The sequence below is a fragment of the Salmo trutta genome, chromosome 14 (genome assembly GCF_901001165.1).
Source record: "Salmo trutta chromosome 14, fSalTru1.1, whole genome shotgun sequence".
Taxonomy (NCBI): Eukaryota; Metazoa; Chordata; class Actinopteri; order Salmoniformes; family Salmonidae; genus Salmo; species Salmo trutta.
In genome coordinates, this window is record NC_042970.1 from 13,665,498 (window position 1) to 13,685,250 (window position 19,753).

Sequence of the window (19,753 nt, forward strand, 5' to 3'; positions counted from 1 at the left end):
GTTGATCTTTTTAACATAAACTGACACCTCATTCAGCTTAAAAAGTAGTTATGATCATCACATGGATTTTACTGCTTTTGTTCAATCTTGTGTCCTACATGCATTTCTGAATGTTGATTTTAATGTTCAATTCTGGTTCTCAGCTCCTCTACATTGTGTAACATCATGGACTAGTTTAAGAAAATACTTAATTTCTCCCAGATCAGTCAGAACAACCTGTAGCCTACAACACAACCCTGAAAGTGAAATGGCTGTAGAGTTGCATACGGATGCAGAATAAAAGTGCCCCAAAGTGAGAACGATAACTTGGGAGATTCAAGTATTTAGACCCTTTACTTTTTCCACATTTTGTTACGTTACAGCCTTATTCTAAAATTGATGAAATTCTACACACAATACCCCATAATGACAAAGTAAAAACAGGTTGTTAGCATTTTTTGCAAATATATTACAAATAAAAACCTGAAATTTACATTTACATTTAAGTCATTTAGCAGACGCTCTTATCCAGAGCGACTTAAATATCAGTATTTAGACACCTTTACTCAGTACTTTGTTGAAGCACCTTTGGCAGCAATTACAGCCTTGAGTCTTCTTGGGTACGACACTACAAGCTTGGCACATCTGTATTTGGGGAGTTTCTCCCATTCTTCTCTGCAGTTCCTCTCAAGCTTTGACAGGTTGCACAGCTATTTTCAGATCTCTCCAGAGATGTTTGATCGGGTTCAAGTCCGTGCTCTGGCTGGGCCACTCAAGGACATTCAGAAACTTGTCTTGGCTGTGTGCTTAGGATTGTTGTCCTGTTGGAAGGTGAACCTTTGCCCCAGTCTGAGGTCCTGAGCGCCCTGGAGCAGGTTTTCATCAAGGATCTCTCTGTACTTTACTCCATTCATCTTTCCCTTGATCCTGATTAGTCTCCCAGTCCCTGCTGCTGAAAAACATCCCCACAGCATGATGCTGCCACCACCATGCTTTACCGTAAGGATGGTGTCAGGTTTCCTTCAGACATGACACTTGGCATTCAGGCCAAATAGTTCAATCTTGGTTTCATCAGACCAGAGATTCTTGTTTCTCATTGTCTGAGAGTCCTTTAGGTGCCTTTTGGTAAACTCCAAGCAGGCAGTCATGTGTCTTTTACTGAAGAGTGGCTTCCGTCTGTCCACTTTACCATAAAGGCCTGATTGGTACATTTACATTTAAGTCATTTAGCTGACGCTCTTATCCAGAGCGACTTACAGTAGTGAATGCTTACATTTCATACATTTTTCATACATTTCATACATTTTTTTCCCCCGTACTGGTCCCCCGTGGGAATCAAACCCACAACCCTGGCGTTGCAAACACCATGCTCTACCAACTGAGCCACAGAGATGGTTGTCCTTCTGGAAGGTTCGGGTTCATGGTCACCTCCCTGACCATGGCCCTTCTCCCCCGATTGCCCAGTTTGGCCGGGCGGCCAGCCCTAGAAAGAGGCTTGGTGGTTCCAAACTTCTTCCATTTAAGAATGATGGAGTCCACTACGTTCTTGGGGACCTTCAATACTGCAGACATTTTTTGGTACCATTCCCCAGATCTGTGCCATGACAAAATCCTGTCTCGGAGTTCTACGGACAATTCCTTCAACCTCAGAGCTTGGTTTTTGCTCTGACATGCACTGTCAACTGTGGGACCTTATATAGACAGGTGTGAGCCTTTCCCAATCATGTCCAATCAATTTAATTTACCAGAGGGGGATGCCAATCAAGTTGTAGAAACATCTCAAGAATGATCAATGGAAACAAGATGCATCTGAGCTCAATTTCAAGTCTCATAGCAAAGGGTCTGAATACTTATGTAAAAAAGGTATTTCTGTTTTTTATTTGTAATACATTTTCAAACATTTATAAAAACCTATTTTCACTTTGTCATTATGGGGTATTGTGTGTAGATTGATAATAAAAAAAATAGATTTCATCCATTTTAGAATAAGGCTGTAACGTAACAAAATGTGGAAAAAGTCAAGGGGTCTGAATACTTTCTGAATACACATTAGAAGCTAGCAGCTTCAGTAATTGGAAACCAGTGATAAATAATAAGAGATGACAGCTCCCATCCATCACACCGTATCCATTTAGGAACACGTACAATAATAGATTGATAGCACATACTGTAAGAGTACCTGTCACACTGAAGAGAGAGGAGACATACTATCCATCTCAGTCGACAACGTTTGTTTCACTTAACTCTTATAACAGAAACATTTGTTTAAATGAATTTCTTTGCTCCGTATTTAGCTATAGTAACAGTCAGAATTTTGTACACCTACTCATACCAGGGTTTTTCTTTATTTTTGCTATTTTCTACGTTGTAGAATAATAGTGAAGACATCACCACTATGAAATAACAGATATGGAATCATGTAGTAAGCAAAAAAGTGTTAAACAAATCAAAATATATTTTATATTTGAGATTCTTCAAAGTAGCCACCCTTTGCCTTTATGACAGCTTTGCACACTCTTGGCATTCTCTCCACTAGCTTATTGAGGTAGTCACCTGGAATGCATTTCAATTAACAGGTGTGCCTTGTTAAATGTTCATTTGTGGAATTTCTTTCCTTCTTAATGCGTTTGAGCCAATCAGTTGTGTTGTGACAAGGTAGGGATGATATACAGAAGATAGCCATATTTGGTAAAAGACCAAGTCCATATTATGGCAAAAACAGCCATTAGTTTAAGACATGAAGGTCAGTCAATCCGTGCAGTCGCTAAGACCATCAAGCGCTATGATGAAACTGGCTCTCATGAGGACCACCACAGGAGAGGAAAACCCAGAGTTACCTCTGCTGCAGATGATAAATTCATTAGAGTTACCAGCTTCAGAAATTGCAGCCCAAATAAATGCTTCACAGAGTTTAAGTAACAGACACGTGTGAACATCAGCTGTTCAGAGGAGACTGTGGGAATCAGGCCTTCATAGTCAAATTGCTGAAAAGAAACCACTACTAAAGGTCACCAATGATAAGAAGAGACTTGCTTGGGCCAAGAAACACGAGCAATGGACATTAGACCTGTGGAAATCTGTCCTTTGGTCTGATGAGTCCAAATTTGAGATTTTTGGTTCCATTCGCCGTGTCTTTGTGAGACGCAGAGTAGGTGAAGGGATTATCTCTGCATGTGTGGTTCCCACCATGAAGCATGGAGGAGGAGGTGTGATTGTGTGGGGGGTGCTTTGCTGGTGACACTGTCTGTGATTTATTTAGAATTCAAGGCACACTTAACCAGCACGGCTACCACAGCATTCTACAGCGATACGCCATCCCATCTGGTTAGTGCTTAGTGGGACTATCATTTGTTTTTCAACAGGACAGTGACCCAACACACCTACAGGCTGTGTAAGGACTATTTGACCATTAGGTAGAGAGTGATGAAGTGCTGCATCAGATTACCTGGCCTCCGCAATCACCCGACCTCTACCCAATTGACCCAATTGGTTTGGGATGAGTTGAACCGCAGAGTGAAGGAAAAGCAGCCAACAAGTGCTCAGCATATGTGGGAACTCCTTCAAGACTGTTGGAAAAGCATTCCAGGTGAAGCTGGTTGAGAGAATGGCAAGAGTGTGCAAAGCTGTCATCAAGGCAAAGTGTGGCAACTCAAACATAAAATATATTTAGATTTGTTTAAAACCTTTTTGGTTACTACATGATTCCATATGTGTTATTTCATAGTTTTGATGTCTTCACTATTATTCTACAATGTAGAAAATAGTAAAAATAAAGAAACACCCTTGAATGAGTAGGTGTGTCCAAACTTTTGACTGGTACTTTACATTAGTGTCTATAGAGCAGCTCTCTGGCCCGCGGTAAACATTGATCGTTAGACTTTCTGCACTTTTACTCCTAACAACTGAATACAAGTCAGTCTTTCCATTATATCAAGCAGAGTACAATTTCAGTTCTTCATCTCTTTCTATTGTAAGGCCAATGAAACACTGAACATAGTGACCACAGATTTAGAAAGAGAACATAGACTTAAACAAAGCAAAAAAACAACAACACATACACCAGCCAACAATCCTAACTCAATCTCTGGTGTGCTCACAGTACAATGTCCCGTTCTGCATTTCCACAACATATACTGTGTGAATGAATGTCTGTAGAAAAATAGTGTCCTCAGCAGCACACGATCAACACAAACAAACAAAAACATAAATAGGAACTATCCCCTTTCCCAACCCAACCATTCTCTTAGACAGCCTTCCCACAGAACAGTCCCATACAGTACTGCACCATCCAAACCAAGTTGGGAAAGGTTCTTTAGGATGTCACTTTAGAAGGGGTTGTCAGAGGTAATGGAGGTCCGAAAGGAGTCAGGGGTAGGAAATACATATCCCACAATGCAGCTGGCCACTGCTACGTCCTTTGAAAGAATGGGCCTCAGCGTCTGGTTTGGTCCAGCCAATCGGGTCGCCTGTGGGGCTTACAGGTGTGAACGTCCACAGTGTTCTCACAGTCCTTACACTCCACGGCGCAACACCACTTGAACTTGCACTCGCACTTGGTGACTCGCTTGGCGCGCATTGTGTCGTAGCCCCGTCCGCAACACATGACCTCGCAGCTGTCTGTGCCTCTAGAAGACTTGTTGCAGACTCTCCCTGCCGTTCCCAGGGAGCCTTTGGAGAGGGCACAAGACAGACGCCATGGTTAAAGACAAGCTGGCCCGTGAGTGAAGGGGTGTGAGAATGGGTGTGAGTGGAGGTATTCCCCTTGAGCATTTGGGAGTGGAGCTTAAAAAAAAAATTACCCTGTTGTATCCTTAGGGTGTAAATTCCTATACAATAGAGATTAGCGGAGAAGAGAGCTATAAGCCCTTTAAAATCAGCCCTGCTGCACCTTGAAGTAGTCTAGGGGCGTAGTGTAGCTTCTCTTCTTAATTAACATCAGTTCACTATGTGTCAACCTATAACCATAGGTCTAACAGAGATGAGGATGATACCAGTAACACACAATACATCCAAAGTATCATAACCAGAGCCTGTTAGCTGTTCTAGAGCTCTTTGAACTCTCTGCTGAAGGGATAGGACATGAGGGGCGTGAGAAACCGAGATTACCAAGGCAGAGAAAACACAGTTGGAATTAGAAAGAAGTTAAAGGTCAAATAATTGAACTCTAAGCTATGCAGGTATGCAGGCCTTCGGCAGATGAGTCTGGTATTCTCATAGACGTATTTGAGGAGTAGGCCGCTGTATTATCTACCTTCTGGGTAACACCCTTGACTCAGAGCAACTAGGTTTCTGATGGCAAAATATACATTTGGTGATAAGTACTTGAATAACATCCATCAAACTATGTATGACTAAATGTGATATTATTCCGAATCATATACTAACATTTTTGCATAAAGAGATTTCCTCTTAGCCATTGCTAAAACATCTGTGTTTTTCTGTCAGGTCATGTGTTGAAGAAAAACTCCTGGCCCTACCTAACACCTTTAACTGCTTGAGTTGACCCACCTGCTGCTCTGTCCATGAGGCAGTAGTCTGGGGAGTTTTCTACATACACCAGCTCATTCTTGGTGGTTCCCTTGAAGTCCTTGTCAGCCACCATGAACCCGGTGCCATCCTGGTTCATGGTCACCTCGATGGCCGTGTTGTACTTCTTCCGGAGGTAGTCTCCGGTCCTCCGGAAGTCCGACATGGCCAGCCAGCAGGTTCTAAGGGCACAGGAGCCGCTGACGCCATGACACTTGCACTCCAGTTTCATAAAGCGCTTCACTGCCTGAAATTGAAATGGTTGGATAATGTCATTGGTGGTTAAGACACAGGCTCACTTGTGACCAACCCAGTACAGTCACTATTCTGGAGCATTTACAGAACGTCTGTTCAACAGTGGCTTGAACTTTACCAGCAATGTCTGTTCCATTGTAGTAACCATGTTGTTACACAGTAGTTATAGCATGCTCTGTTAGTTGAAAGGGACTGCCTGTCAGCCAGTTAGCTGTGTGTATCAAGTCCAGATGCATCACAGTGCACATTTCAAAAGTATAATGCCCCTTAACCCCTACGCCATTGCTCACCATTCGTCCACAGCGGTTGTTGTGTAGATTCATCAGTGCCCGAGCGTCCTTCACCATCTTTTCTCTGGCATCAACAAAGGTCTTGGTGAACTTGATGCCATAGTTGATGTTGTCGCTGCAGCCGCCCCAATCAAATTCGCCCCTGTCGTCACTAGCCTGGCCCCGCTTTTGGGCGTCGCAGCTGCAGATCTTGAGGTCCCCCTGGCTGCAGGCCCTGGTAATTGCATACACCACGCCTGCCGAGGAGATGGCGTACACAAACGCTGCCTCCCGGCTACCTGGGGTGATAGGATGGAGGAGACTATGTGTTAGAAGATGTCATCGTTATATAGCCTCTGTTAAGGTCAAGGAAGGGATGGCAGATGTGTTCCCATAGCTGTGGGAAGTAGGGGTGCAGCACCCCCAGAATTTTTAACAAATAATAATAACTTTATTAAAAAAGTTTAAATGAATTGAAAAATATACTTTTTCACAAAAGTAGTGCACTGGGCCTTTACTAGTCCTGTATTAGTGGACCAATATAGACCTCTGTTGCGTGGGCAACATTTTTTTTGCGGCATCTCAGCTTTGGCAAAAAAAGGTAGTTGTATAATTAAGAACAGTATCTTGCAGGATTCAGTGGTTGGAATTGTCTCCACTCCCTGATTCATGAATGTCATTTATTATGGAATTGATTGAATGGATTGAGAATACACACACCTCATTTCTCAGTTCTATAATCAATCACCAAGTTGAAGAGTAGGAAAAACCGTAGACAGTCCACATGGAACAGAGCTGGCCGTCCCTGGTTAAGGCCAATTCACAATAGAAATAGATGGTCTGAATTGGTGGAAGTGAGGCTGGAGCTGTTTTCTCTTTGGTTTGTTTTGGTCAAAACAAAGTCAGTCTTAAACAGGCAAAACAAAGTCAGTCTTAAACAGGCAAAACAAAGTCAGTCTTAAACAGGCAAAACAAAGTCAGTCTTAAACAGGCGGTTACACTATACTAGCAGAGTTTGTTTTGTTGTAGTAATCATGTCGTTAACCTGTAGTTACATCAGTCTAGAGCCAACTTCATGCTTTGAACACTAACATATGCCCAACTGAAAGCTTTCGACTTGCATAGTCCAGATGACATTGCACAGAAACAAACATGCCTATATTTGATTAAAATCTGTTTGTGTGCACTATATCCCATGAAATCTGAATTTAAACAGTGTCTACGGTCCTTGGAACTTGGGCATGTTTGTCTCTGTACAATGTTCCTGTACAATCCGCCCATGTACAGCAGGCCTATGGTGGATAGCTAGAACAAAGAAACATGGCTACCAGCAGCCCATTTAAGGTGCCTCTCGTTTTCACCTTTTCATTTGCACAGATGGAAGCTTTCTCAGTCACTAGGTATCTTTTCATCTGAGAGGAGAGCAGATTCAGGGTTATTTGGTCTGCTTTTCGCACCCACCTCTAGTTGTCATTCCTCCTCACGCAATGAACCAGAACACAGGCGATATGTCAGGGAGCACGGCTTTGTCTGCCTGCCAGAAACATCTACCCAAATATTTACATCTCCTATTACTGTTTAGACATCACCATGTGGATCTCTCTATCTGCTACCTGTCTTCAGAGAATACCAACTTTCTACAACTCTCCTCATTCCTGGACAAGGTGAAACTATTACTGAACATAAATATAAACACAACATAATCCCATTTTTCATGAGCTGAAATAAAAGATTCCAGAAATGTTCGATACACACAAAAGGCGTATTTCTCTTAAATGTTGTGCACACATTTGTTTACATCCCTGTTAGTGAGCATTACTCCTTTGCCAAGATAATCCATCCACCTGACAAGTGTGGCATATTGAGAAGCTGATTAAACAGCATGATCATTACACAGGTGCACCTTGTATAGGGGACAATAAAAGGCCACTCTAAAATGTGCAGTTTTGTCACACAACACAATGCCACAGATGTCTCAAGATTTGAGGGAGTGTGCAATTGGCATGCTGACTGCAGGAATGTCCAACAGAGCTGATGCCAGAGAATTGAATGTTCATTTCTCTACCATAAGCCGCCTCCATCTTTTTAGAGAATTTGGCAGTATATCCAAGCCTCACAACCACAGATCAAGTGTAACCACGCCAGCCCAGGACCTCCACATCCGGCTTCTTCACCTGCGGGATCGTCTGAGACCAGCCACTTGGACAGCTGATGAAACTGAGGAGTATTAAATACTCCTTAGTTTCACCAGGTGTCCAGTCAGTTAATTGAAATAAATAAATTAGGCCCTAATCTATGGATTTCACATGACTGGGCAGAGGCGCAGTCATGGGTGGGCCTGGGGGGCATAGGCCCACCCACTTGGGAGCCAGGTCCACCCACTGGGGAGCCAGGCCTAGCCAATCATAATGAGTTGTCCCCACAAAAGGGCTTTATTGCAGACAGAACCCTTGCACGATTATCTATTTCTTCTAAAAGAAGTTGAAATTGAAAAAACGTTTGATATTCACATTTTTTGTATTTGTTTGATTTATGCTGGACCAAGAAAAAATGACCTAAACTGAATTTGCGATTTTTCACTTCATAGTAAAAAATTGTGAAATTATTCAAAATTGAAATTCATTGGGTTGGAGGCAAGTTATCTCGTTTACTGTGTAATTTATCTCACCTGTGGTAAGTTGCAGGTGCTTACAGGGTAAAAATAGCCATTCCATTGAAAAGAGAAAATAGAATATTCTGCTACATTGCACTCAATTGTAAAGTGCAAGGGGTGCCAATATATTTGACCGCATCTGTACATAGAGATGATAAACTGTTGTATGAAGTGTTGAACTGAGATATGTATATAACATGCATATACCCTTAAAGGGAAATTTCACACCATCAACATATGTGAAAATATAATGTTTTTATGTTTGGTAGAAAACAAGATATAGGAAGATCTGTGTTTGCAATGACATCAATCAATTAGTAGACAATAACAGGACAATTAGTAGACAATCAGTAGACTAGTAGGCAATTAGTAGGCAATTATTAGACAATTAGTAGGCAATGACTCCTCATAATTGGTAAAAATCACACGATGCACACCGATGATGTCATTGGAAAAACACATATTCCTCTATCTTTTTTACTACAAAACATAGAAACATGCCATTTTCACGTATGTTGATGTTAGAGTGGTGCTGGAGATGATGAACATGAAGTTGAATATTGTTGGACATTTCCCTTTAAGGCTGGGATGTCTGTAAGTCTAAAAGGAAACTGAGCGGCCCCGTTATAGTTCTGTAATAGTCTACAACAATCCATCACTTGTATGTACTGTATCAAATTCATGTAGTGAATGTTACATCCAAGATTCAAGTGGTCGAATACTAAACCTCTTAACACACACACACACACGCACGCACGCACGCACACACACACACACACACACACACACACACACACACACACACACACACACACACACACACACACACACACACACACACACACACACACACACATGGAAACACACAGACGCAAACGAGGACACACAGACTTACTGCGCAGCATGACCCTGCCAAAGACGGTGTGGTCTCGGTCTAGCGTGCTGCAGTTCCAGCGATGGTGCCGGAACTGGTGCTGGCACTCGCGGATCCACTCCTTGGCACCCTCCCCAATAGACTGCATGAGGTCCGGGTGACGCTGGCACAGCTGGCGCTGCTTGTTCACCAGGCCTGGAATGTTGTCACAGATCACCCGTGCACCCAGGGCTCCAATGTACCTGCAGATCAGAGAGACAGGTGCACTGTCAGTGGGAGGCCAGGGAAACTTCCAGGGACGATTATTATGCAAAAACAAATGTGTTTTTATCTAGTTTTCTTTCTGAAGGACAAGATACTGTATATTGTGAAGTCAGGTTCAGTCAGATGCGTGACAAGCTATATTCTTCAAGAATCAATGGGTATTCATCGTCAGTTTAATTGACTATTGAACAGCAGGAATTCTTACAAAGTGTGTATTTAACCATTCTGTCCCACTTCATTGTAATCCAACGCTGTGAAACATGCCATAAAAGTGTTATGAAACGTGAGATCTTCAGAAGCACTTTCACAGACAGGTAAGAGTCCACACAGTTAACTAAGAGTGACCCCTGACCACTGAGACTGGAATAGGAACACAGAGTGCAGTGAAGCAGCCATACAGTGTGACATGGTCTCCTATAAGACTCCAGTCTCCTATCAGACTCCAGTCTCCTATCAGACTCCAGTCTCCTATCAGACTCCAGTATCCTATCAGACTCCAGTCTCCTATAAGACTCCAGTCTCCTATCAGACTCCAGTCTCCTATAAGACTCCAGTCTCCTATAAGACTCCAGTCTCCTATAAGTCTCCAGTCTCCTATAAGACTCCAGTCTCCTATAAGTCTCCAGTCTCCTATCAGACTCCAGTCTCCTATAAGTCTCCTATAAGACTCCAGTCTCCTATCAGACTCCAGTCTCCTATAAGACTCCAGTCTCCTATAAGACTCTAGTCTCCTATCAGACTCCAGTCTCCTATAAGACTCCAGTCTCCTATCAGACTCCAGTCTCCTATAAGACTCCAGTCTCCTATAAGACTCCAGTCTCCTATAAGACTCCAGTCTCCTATAAGTCTCCAGTCTCCTATCAGACTCCAGTCTCCTATCAGACTCCAGTCTCCTATAAGACTCCAGTCTCCTATAAGACTCCAGTCTCCTATAAGACTCCAGTCTCCTATAAGACTCCAGTCTCCTATAAGTCTCCTATAAGACTCCAGTCTCCTATCAGACTCCAGTCTCAGATAAGACTCCAGTGTCCTATAAGACTCCAGTCTCCTATAAGTCTCCAGTCTCCTATAAGTCTCCTATAAGACTCCAGTCTTTTATAAGACTCCAGTCTCCTATCAGACTCCAGTCTCCTATAAGACTCCAGTCTCCTATCAGACTCCAGTCTCCTATAAGACTCCAGTCTCCTATCAGACTCCAGTCTCCTATAAGACTCCAGTCTCCTATAAGACTCTAGTCTCCTATCAGACTCCAGTCTCCTATAAGACTCCAGTCTCCTATCAGACTCCAGTCTCCTATAAGACTCCAGTCTCCTATAAGACTCCAGTCTCCTATAAGACTCCAGTCTCCTATAAGTCTCCAGTGTCCTATAAGACTCCAGTCTCCTATAAGTCTCCAGTCTCCTATAAGTCTCCTATAAGACTCCAGTCTTTTATAAGACTCCAGTCTCCTATCAGACTCCAGTCTCCTATAAGACTCCAGTCTCCTATCAGACTCCAGTCTCCTATAAGACTCCAGTCTCATTTCAGACTCCAGTCTCCTATAAGACTCCAGTCTCCTATCAGACTCCAGTCTCCTATAAGACTCCAGTCTCCTATAAGTCTCCAGTCTCCTATCAGACTCCAGTCTCCTATAAGACTCCAGTCTCCTATAAGACTCCAGTCTCCTATAAGACCCCAGTCTCCTATAAGTCTCCTATAAGACTCCAGTCTCCTATCAGACTCCAGTCTCCTATCAGACTCCAGTCTCCTATAAGACTCCAGTCTCCTATAAGACTCCAGTCTCCTATCAGACTCCAGTCTCCTATAAGACTCCAGTCTCCTATCAGACTCCAGTCTCCTATAAGACTCCAGTCTCCTATAAGACTCCAGTCTCCTATAAGTCTCCAGTCTCCTATCAGACTCCAGTCTCCTATAAGTCTCCTATAAGACTCCAGTCTCCTATCAGACTCCAGTCTCCTATCAGACTCCAGTGTCCTATAAGACTCCAGTCTCCTATAAGACTCTAGTCTCCTATCAGACTCCAGTCTCCTATAAGACTCCAGTCTCCTATCAGACTCCAGTCTCCTATAAATCTCCTATAAGTCTCCAGTCTCCTATCAGACTCCAGTCTCCTATCAGACTCCAGTCTCCTATAAGTCTCCTATAAGACTCCAGTCTCCTATCAGACTCCAGTCTCCTATAAGACTCCAGTCTCCTATAAGACTCTAGTCTCCTATCAGACTCCAGTCTCCTATAAGACTCCAGTCTCCTATAAGACTCCAGTCTCCTATAAGACTCCAGTCTCCTATAAGTCTCCAGTCTCCTATCAGACTCCAGTCTCCTATCAGACTCCAGTCTCCTATAAGACTCCAGTCTCCTATAAGACTCCAGTCTCCTATAAGACTCCAGTCTCCTATCAGACTCCAGTCTCATATCAGACTCCAGTCTCCTATAAGACTCCAGTCTCCTATAAGACTCCAGTCTCCTATAAGTCTCCTATAAGACTCCAGTCTCCTATCAGACTCCAGTCTCCTATAAGACTCCAGTGTCCTATAAGACTCCAGTCTCCTATAAGTCTCCAGTCTCCTATAAGTCTCCTATAAGACTCCAGTCTTTTATAAGACTCCAGTCTCCTATCAGACTCCAGTCTCCTATCAGACTCCAGTCTCCTATAAGTCTCCAGTCTCCTATCAGACTCCAGTCTCCTATAAGACTCCAGTCTCCTATCAGACTCCAGTCTCCTATAAGACTCCAGTCTCCTATAAGACTCCAGTCTCCTATCAGACTCCAGTCTCCTATAAGACTCCAGTCTCCTATAAATCTCCTATAAGTCTCCAGTCTCCTATCAGACTCCAGTCTCCTATCAGACTCCAGTCTCCTATAAGACTCCAGTCTCCTATAAATCTCCTATAAGTCTCCAGTCTCCTATCAGACTCCAGTCTCCTATCAGACTCCAGTCTCCTATAAGTCTCCTATAAGACTCCAGTCTCCTATCAGACTCCAGTCTCCTATAAGACTCCAGTCTCCTATAAGACTCTAGTCTCCTATCAGACTCCAGTCTCCTATAAGACTCCAGTCTCCTATCAGACTCCAGTCTCCTATAAGACTCCAGTCTCCTATAAGACTCCAGTCTCGTATAAGACTCCAGTCTCCTATAAGTCTCCAGTCTCCTATCAGACTCCAGTCTCCTATCAGACTCCAGTCTCCTATAAGACTCCAGTCTCCTATAAGACTCCAGTCTCCTATAAGACTCCAGTCTCCTATCAGACTCCAGTCTCATATCAGACTCCAGTCTCCTATAAGACTCCAGTCTCCTATAAGACTCCAGTCTCCTATAAGTCTCCTATAAGACTCCAGTCTCCTATCAGACTCCAGTCTCCTATAAGACTCCAGTGTCCTATAAGACTCCAGTCTCCTATAAGTCTCCAGTCTCCTATAAGTCTCCTATAAGACTCCAGTCTTTTATAAGACTCCAGTCTCCTATAAGACTCCAGTCTCCTATAAGACTCCAGTCTCCTATCAGACTCCAGTCTCCTATCAGACTCCAGTCTCCTATAAGTCTCCAGTCTCCTATCAGACTCCAGTCTCCTATAAGACTCCAGTCTCCTATCAGACTCCAGTCTCCTATAAGACTCCAGTCTCCTATAAGACTCCAGTCTCCTATCAGACTCCAGTCTCCTATAAGACTCCAGTCTCCTATAAATCTCCTATAAGTCTCCAGTCTCCTATCAGACTCCAGTCTCCTATAAGTCTCCAGTCTCCTATAAGACTCCAGTATCCTATCAGACTCCAGTCTCCTATAAGACTCCAGTATCCTATAAGTCTCCAGTCTTTTATAAGTCTCCAGTCTCCTATAAATCTCCTATAAGTCTCCAGTCTCCTATAAGTCTCCAGTCTCCTATAAGTCTCCAGTCTCCTATCAGACTCCAGTCTCCTATCAGACTCCAGTATCCTATAATTCTCCAGTCTCCTATAAGTCTCCAGTCTCCTATAAGACTCCAGGCTCCTATAAGGCTCCATTCTCCTATAAGAATCCAGGCTTCAATAAGTCTCCATTCTCCTATAAATGTCCAGTCTCCTATAAGTCTCCTATAAGACTCCATTCTCCTGTCTCCAGTCTCCCACAAGTCACCAGTCTCCTATAAGTCGCCAGTCTCCTATGAGTGACCAGTCTCCTATAAGTCCCCAGTCTCCTATAAGCTGGCATGCTCCTCTAACTTTCCCGCTCCCGACGATGACCGAACATCATTACTACCAGGCTTAATCACAGCTACATTATGTGTCGTGCCACTGAGACAGCAACAGAAAAGGGTTTTCATTCCAGTTATGGCTGTCCCTGTCCCTTCCCCCCAACAATCTGCCTTCATTCCCTGCTGCCAGAGCCTGAGCAGGAAAGCAGAGCAGAGACACAGTGTTTATTCTCTCCATAGAGAGAGTAGAGAGCTGAGCCAAAAGACCCTGACTGTTTCTACGCCTAACACGTAGTTTGGAGGGAGGACAATCAGTCCAGAACACCAGAGAACACGTTGCTGCTTATCTGAATGATCATGATCATGATGAGAGAAAAAAACTGGACTATATAAATCATATTTAGACCCTTGGTCTGGAGAGAGCTACCATGTCTCCCCGCTCTGCCTCAAGTCACTGTTTTAATTACACCCACTGCCTTATTTTTATTCAGTCATGCAATTCCTCAGTGTTGTTTACATAAAATGAATTTTTGAGTTGAGCCCACTTGAATTATTTAATCCACTTTAACTAGTTCAACTATAAAAACAGAATAGAAAATGAAGATTTTGACCCTAGCCAAAAGCTGATGTATCATGTTTTGCGCAGTAAGATTGGAGTGTTGGAGGTAGGCACTTCCTTTATACACCCTGGGATCTTACCCTCAAGATAAATCATCAAGGAACACTTTTTCATGCACCGCTGCCTGCATCTGCCATTTCCAATATGCAAGATTGATAGTGGAAAGTCCCTCAGTCCATGTATCTTCATGAACACAGTGTGCCGTTCTTTGTATTGATGTTTTAAAACTCCAATCCACACACATCCATCCCCCTGTGGTTGTTTGAATTGGAGTTGGCTGCGATTTCTTTACAGTTTCCAGCAGGGTATAAGTCTAATTCTAAGGTGTGATGGAGGTATAGACTTCAAAGAGTGTATTGAGTTAAACTATTTGAAAATTGAATGTGTTTCAATTGCCACATAATAGTGATATAGCCTATCATTTAGTGTTTGTTATTGTTCCCATCTCCTGCATCCCGAGAATAATTCAAATCTCTCAAGACATAATTGGCAATCTCAGGCTTGGGATAAACATAGACATGAACTCAGGTTTCAGTGAAAAGCAAATGTAGCCTACTCAGAATATACTCTTACAAAATTTATTATTATTATTACAGAATTTTTGATTGTAGGCCTAAACCATTTCCCTAAATCCTTAATTGAAATCCAAACATGCTTTACATTTGATCTTGACTTTGTTCAAGACGTTTCGCATATTTAATGATGAGTTTATAATGATGTCTTTATTTCTTACATTCATATTTATCCATTATATATGCATTAGGCAATATGATTTCTCCGCAATTATATTTTCGACTCCTAAATAGCCAACATAAATAGGGCTAGCTTTTGCAAGGTCTTGGAATATTCTAGAATTAGCTCATTTAGAAGACAACTGGTCATCCAAAACCACTGGAAACTCAGATCTAATCTTGGATATCAATGACAGAGCTCTCCTAGACATAAATGAAAGATGTAATCTTGGATAGAAACGATATGATTATTTCAGCAGGATCAAGCGCACATGAAAGAAAGCACTCACCACCAGGAAGAATCCACTCTAGGCGTGAAGATGAGAAGCAGCAGAATAAAGGTAAAGTATAGCCTTGAGGTTGAGTTGGAGGAGTGTCGGGATATTGTCCCATTTCGAGACCCAGTCCTGGTCCTGGAATATCCTCGGGGTTTGAAGAAACAAAACATCTCTATTTTCATGAACAGATGGCATACAATATAAAATGAAGAATACAAGTCCTGGGCGATGGTTTGCTGTTCATAATTGGGTGAAACCTGCCTATCTATAGAAGTTGAACAATTCTATCCATCCTGTTTCAAAAGGCTAATTTGATATCTTGTCAGTTCATTAATGCCATTGTTTGTCTCTGATTTATTCGAGACGAGGCAGTGCTCATCAAAAATCAATCTGGTAAAAGTAAATCAAATGAAGATAAATCTTCTGAGAAACTGTCACAAATGTCCAGCCAGATGTTCGGGTGGCCAACGATAACACTTTTCCTCGTTGTTGCGTATTGTTTTTGTAGCCAAGGCTATTTGTTTGACATTCGACGTGAATAACAGGTGAAACTGAAGAAGTTGCAAACCCAAACACAGGTATCACAGACTGTGAAAAAAGATGGCACTGAAACCCCTGCTTGTCCCTGGTAGGTAAAGTCAGTCACTCATCTGTCCGAGGATGAGACAGATAGCTACGCCGCGGTCTTCTTCTCAGTCGGGACTGAAGATGCGCCGCAGGACTAAACACTGCACCAGCACGTCAGCTGTCCATGCCCCCCTTTTGTTAGACAATTACAAACACCGGTATGTGCACGGTGAGGTCAGGGACGTTATATTTAGATATCGACAAGTGAAAGTTATCTACTTTACATAGCCGTTTATATTGGTGATCCCCATATTGAAAATAATTTTACAAATCAAATCAAATGTTATTGGTCACATACACATGGTTAGCAGATGTTAATGCGAGTGTAGCGAAATGCTTGTGCTTCTAGTTCCAACAGTGCAGTAATATCTAACAAGTAATCTAAACGATTCCCAACAACTACCTAATACACACACATCTATAACAATAATCTAACAATTCCCAACAACTACCTAATACACACACATCTATAACAGTAATCTAACAATTCCCAACAACTACCTAATACACAGAAATGTAAAGGGGTGACCTCTCATTGACTGATGATAACGCGTCTCGATGTGCCCTATGAAGGAAATGAACCAAGTACTTTTTCATCTCAATGACTTTTCATGAACTTAACTAAGTCATATGGAAATGATTGAATTAAATATTTAATAACTATTTTTTTATGTGCTCAGGTAAGAATTGACCATGCATAAAATAAGCGCTCCCTTTTCTTTGCGCGTTCCATAACCAATAATACAATGCCTATGTTTTGGCTCCAACCAAATTAAAACTATAGAAATGAGTTCAGTAATTTATGGATGGATGAAAGTGGTGAAATTCTAGTTTCATGTTGTTTGGTGTTGGTGTCCTTTTCATCCCATTGCCTTCCATTTCCTTTGCCACTATTTTCCTCATGAAACACAGACTAATAGATCAAATACATTTCTATATGTGTTATACAAATACATAGCAATCTAAGAAACAACTCAAAACTGTAACATATTTCACTGCTTACATATGCATTATGGTGTTGTGTTAAGCCCATCAAAAACCATTACTATGAGGACCACATGGTGCGATGGCTGGGACCACACAATCTGTAGTTTATTTTAGGAGATGACATTGCACACTGCTTAGGCCTATGAAATGTATCTGAAATGACCAATTAAACAGAAATGACTGAATAAACAGACCATTATTGACAGTGTATTGTAAGGCAGTTAGTGCACATGCAAGAGCTTAAACAAGGCAAAAAGGTGAATATTAACCATAAATCTCATCAGTAACTACTCTCATCTCTTGATTTTCTTGAGATGACATCAACTTGCCTCATCTAGATATTTTACATTTGGCACATAGCATTGTAAACTATGATGTGGGAGTAAAACAGGTATGTGTCTGGACTTTCATTGTGTCAGCACACCAAGCGCTGGAGAAAGTTTTACTTGGGGCACCTTCAACTATGAGAGGTCAAGCTTTCATGCTTTGACACATCATTAACTAGGAACTTGGTATCTACATAGAGATAGACTGAAAGGCCTCATAATCTGGGGGGGTTGGCTGTTTCAGCACATGCTTGGCCTGACCTGGTTGGCTGTTTCAGCACATGCTTGGCCTGGCCTGGCCTGGTTGGCTGTTTCAGCACATGCTTGGCCTGGCCTGGCCTGGCCTGGTTAGCTGTTTCAGCACATGCTTGGCCTGGCCTGACCTGGTTGGCTGTTTCAGCACATGCTTGGCCTGACCTGGTTGGCTGTTTCAGCACATGCTTGGCCTGGCCTGACCTGGTTGGCTGTTTCAGCACATGCTTTGCCTGGCCTGGTTGGCTGTTTCAGCACATGCTTGGCCTGGCCTGGTTGGCTGTTTCAGCACATGCTTGGCCTGGCCTGGCCTGGTTGGCTGTTTCAGCACATGCTTTGCCTGGCCTGGTTGGCTGTTTCAGCACATGCTTTGCCTGGCCTGACCTGGTTGGCTGTTTCAGCACATGCCTGGCCTGGCCTGGTTAGCTGTTTCAGCACATGCTTGGCCTGGCCTGGCCTGGTTGGCTGTTTCAGCACATGCTTTGCCTGGCCTGACCTGGTTGGCTGTTTCAGCACATGCTTGGCCTGGCCTGACCTGACCTGGTTGGCTGTTTCAGCACATGCTTGGCCTGGCCTGCCTGGTTGGCTGTTTCAGCACATGCTTGGCCTGGCCTGACCTGGTTGGCTGTTTCAGCACATGCTTGGCCTGGCCTGGTTGGCTGTTTCAGCACATGTTTGGCCTGGCCTGGCCTGGCCTGGTTAGCTGTTTCAGCACATGCTTGGCCTGGCCTGACCTGGTTGGCTGTTTCAGCACATGCTTGGCCTGGCCTGGTTAGCTGTTTCAGCACATGCTTGGCCTGCCATTGGATTCCAGCTGGATGCCTTTGATAGTGAATGGTTGTCATCATGGGGTGGCAGGTAGCTTAGTGGTTAAGAGCGCTGGGCCAATAACCAAAAGGTCGATGGGTTGAATCCTTGAGCCAGCAAGGTGGAAAAATCTGCCGTTCTTTCTGCCCTTGAGCAAGACAGTTAACCGCCAACAACAACTGCTCCCCAGACGTTGATGACGTCGATTAAGGCAGCCCACCACACATTCAGAGGGGCTGGGTTAACTGCGGAAGACACATTCAGTTGTGCAACTGACTGTTTTCCCTTCACTATTAGACCATAGTCTACTACAAAGGACGGAGTACACTGTCTCTCAAATATATGATTTTAAACGCTATACCCCTAACCCTAACCCATACAGTAACCTCACCTATATAACCTTCAAACTTTAGAGAAAATACCTTATGGATTTAGCATATCAATTGTGAGGATAAAGTAAGTGTTTTTCTTTGTAGCATGGTCATCTTGATAACTCTTGAGAAGAGACTGTGGTCAAAACAGAACATGTAGAGGTGTATTTATTTGAAGAGCAGGAGATCATAAAGGTTGAGAGGGAAAAAACAAGAGAAGTTGAACCTTAAGGTCAGGAAAATGTATGTCCTGGGTCAGCATATAGAATAATACATGTATGTACTGGGTCTGTATATAGAATATGAAATGTATGTCCTGGGTGTGTATATAGAATAAGAAATGTATGTACTGGGTGTGTATATAGAAGATGAAAGGTATGTCCTGGGTCTATCTATAGAATATGAAAGGTATGTACTGGGTCTGTATATAGAATATGAAAGGTATGTCCTGGGTGTGTATATAGAATAAGAAATGTATGTCCTGGGTCAGCATATAGAATAATACATGTATGTACTGGGTCTGTATATAGAATATGAAAGGTATGTCCTGGGTGTGTATATAGAATAAGAAATGTATGTACTGGGTCAGCATATAGAATATGAAATGTATGTACTGGGTCAGCATATAGAATAAGAAATGTATGTACTGGGTCAGCATATAGAATAAGAAATGTATGTACTGGGTCAGCATATAGAATATGAAATGTATGTACTGGGTCTGTATATAGAATAAGAAGTGTATATACTGGGTCAGCATATAGAATAA

The 19,753-nt window shown here is 42.7% G+C and overlaps 1 protein-coding gene across 1 annotated transcript; it reads right to left on the reverse strand.

The window, feature by feature from the left end:
- Positions 1 to 3,743: 3,743 nt before the first annotated feature.
- On the reverse strand, positions 3,744 to 16,290 carry LOC115207437 (protein Wnt-2b-A-like). The gene is made up of 5 exons (XM_029774509.1): positions 15,630 to 16,290; positions 9,578 to 9,798; positions 6,051 to 6,328; positions 5,488 to 5,752; positions 3,744 to 4,647 (listed from the first exon to the last, which is right to left on the reverse strand). The coding sequence occupies exons 1-5, from the start codon at positions 15,797 to 15,799 to the stop codon at positions 4,412 to 4,414; spliced, it is 1,170 nt and encodes a 389-aa protein (XP_029630369.1). The 5' UTR covers positions 15,800 to 16,290; the 3' UTR covers positions 3,744 to 4,411.
- Between the last annotated feature and the right edge of the window lie 3,463 nt (positions 16,291 to 19,753).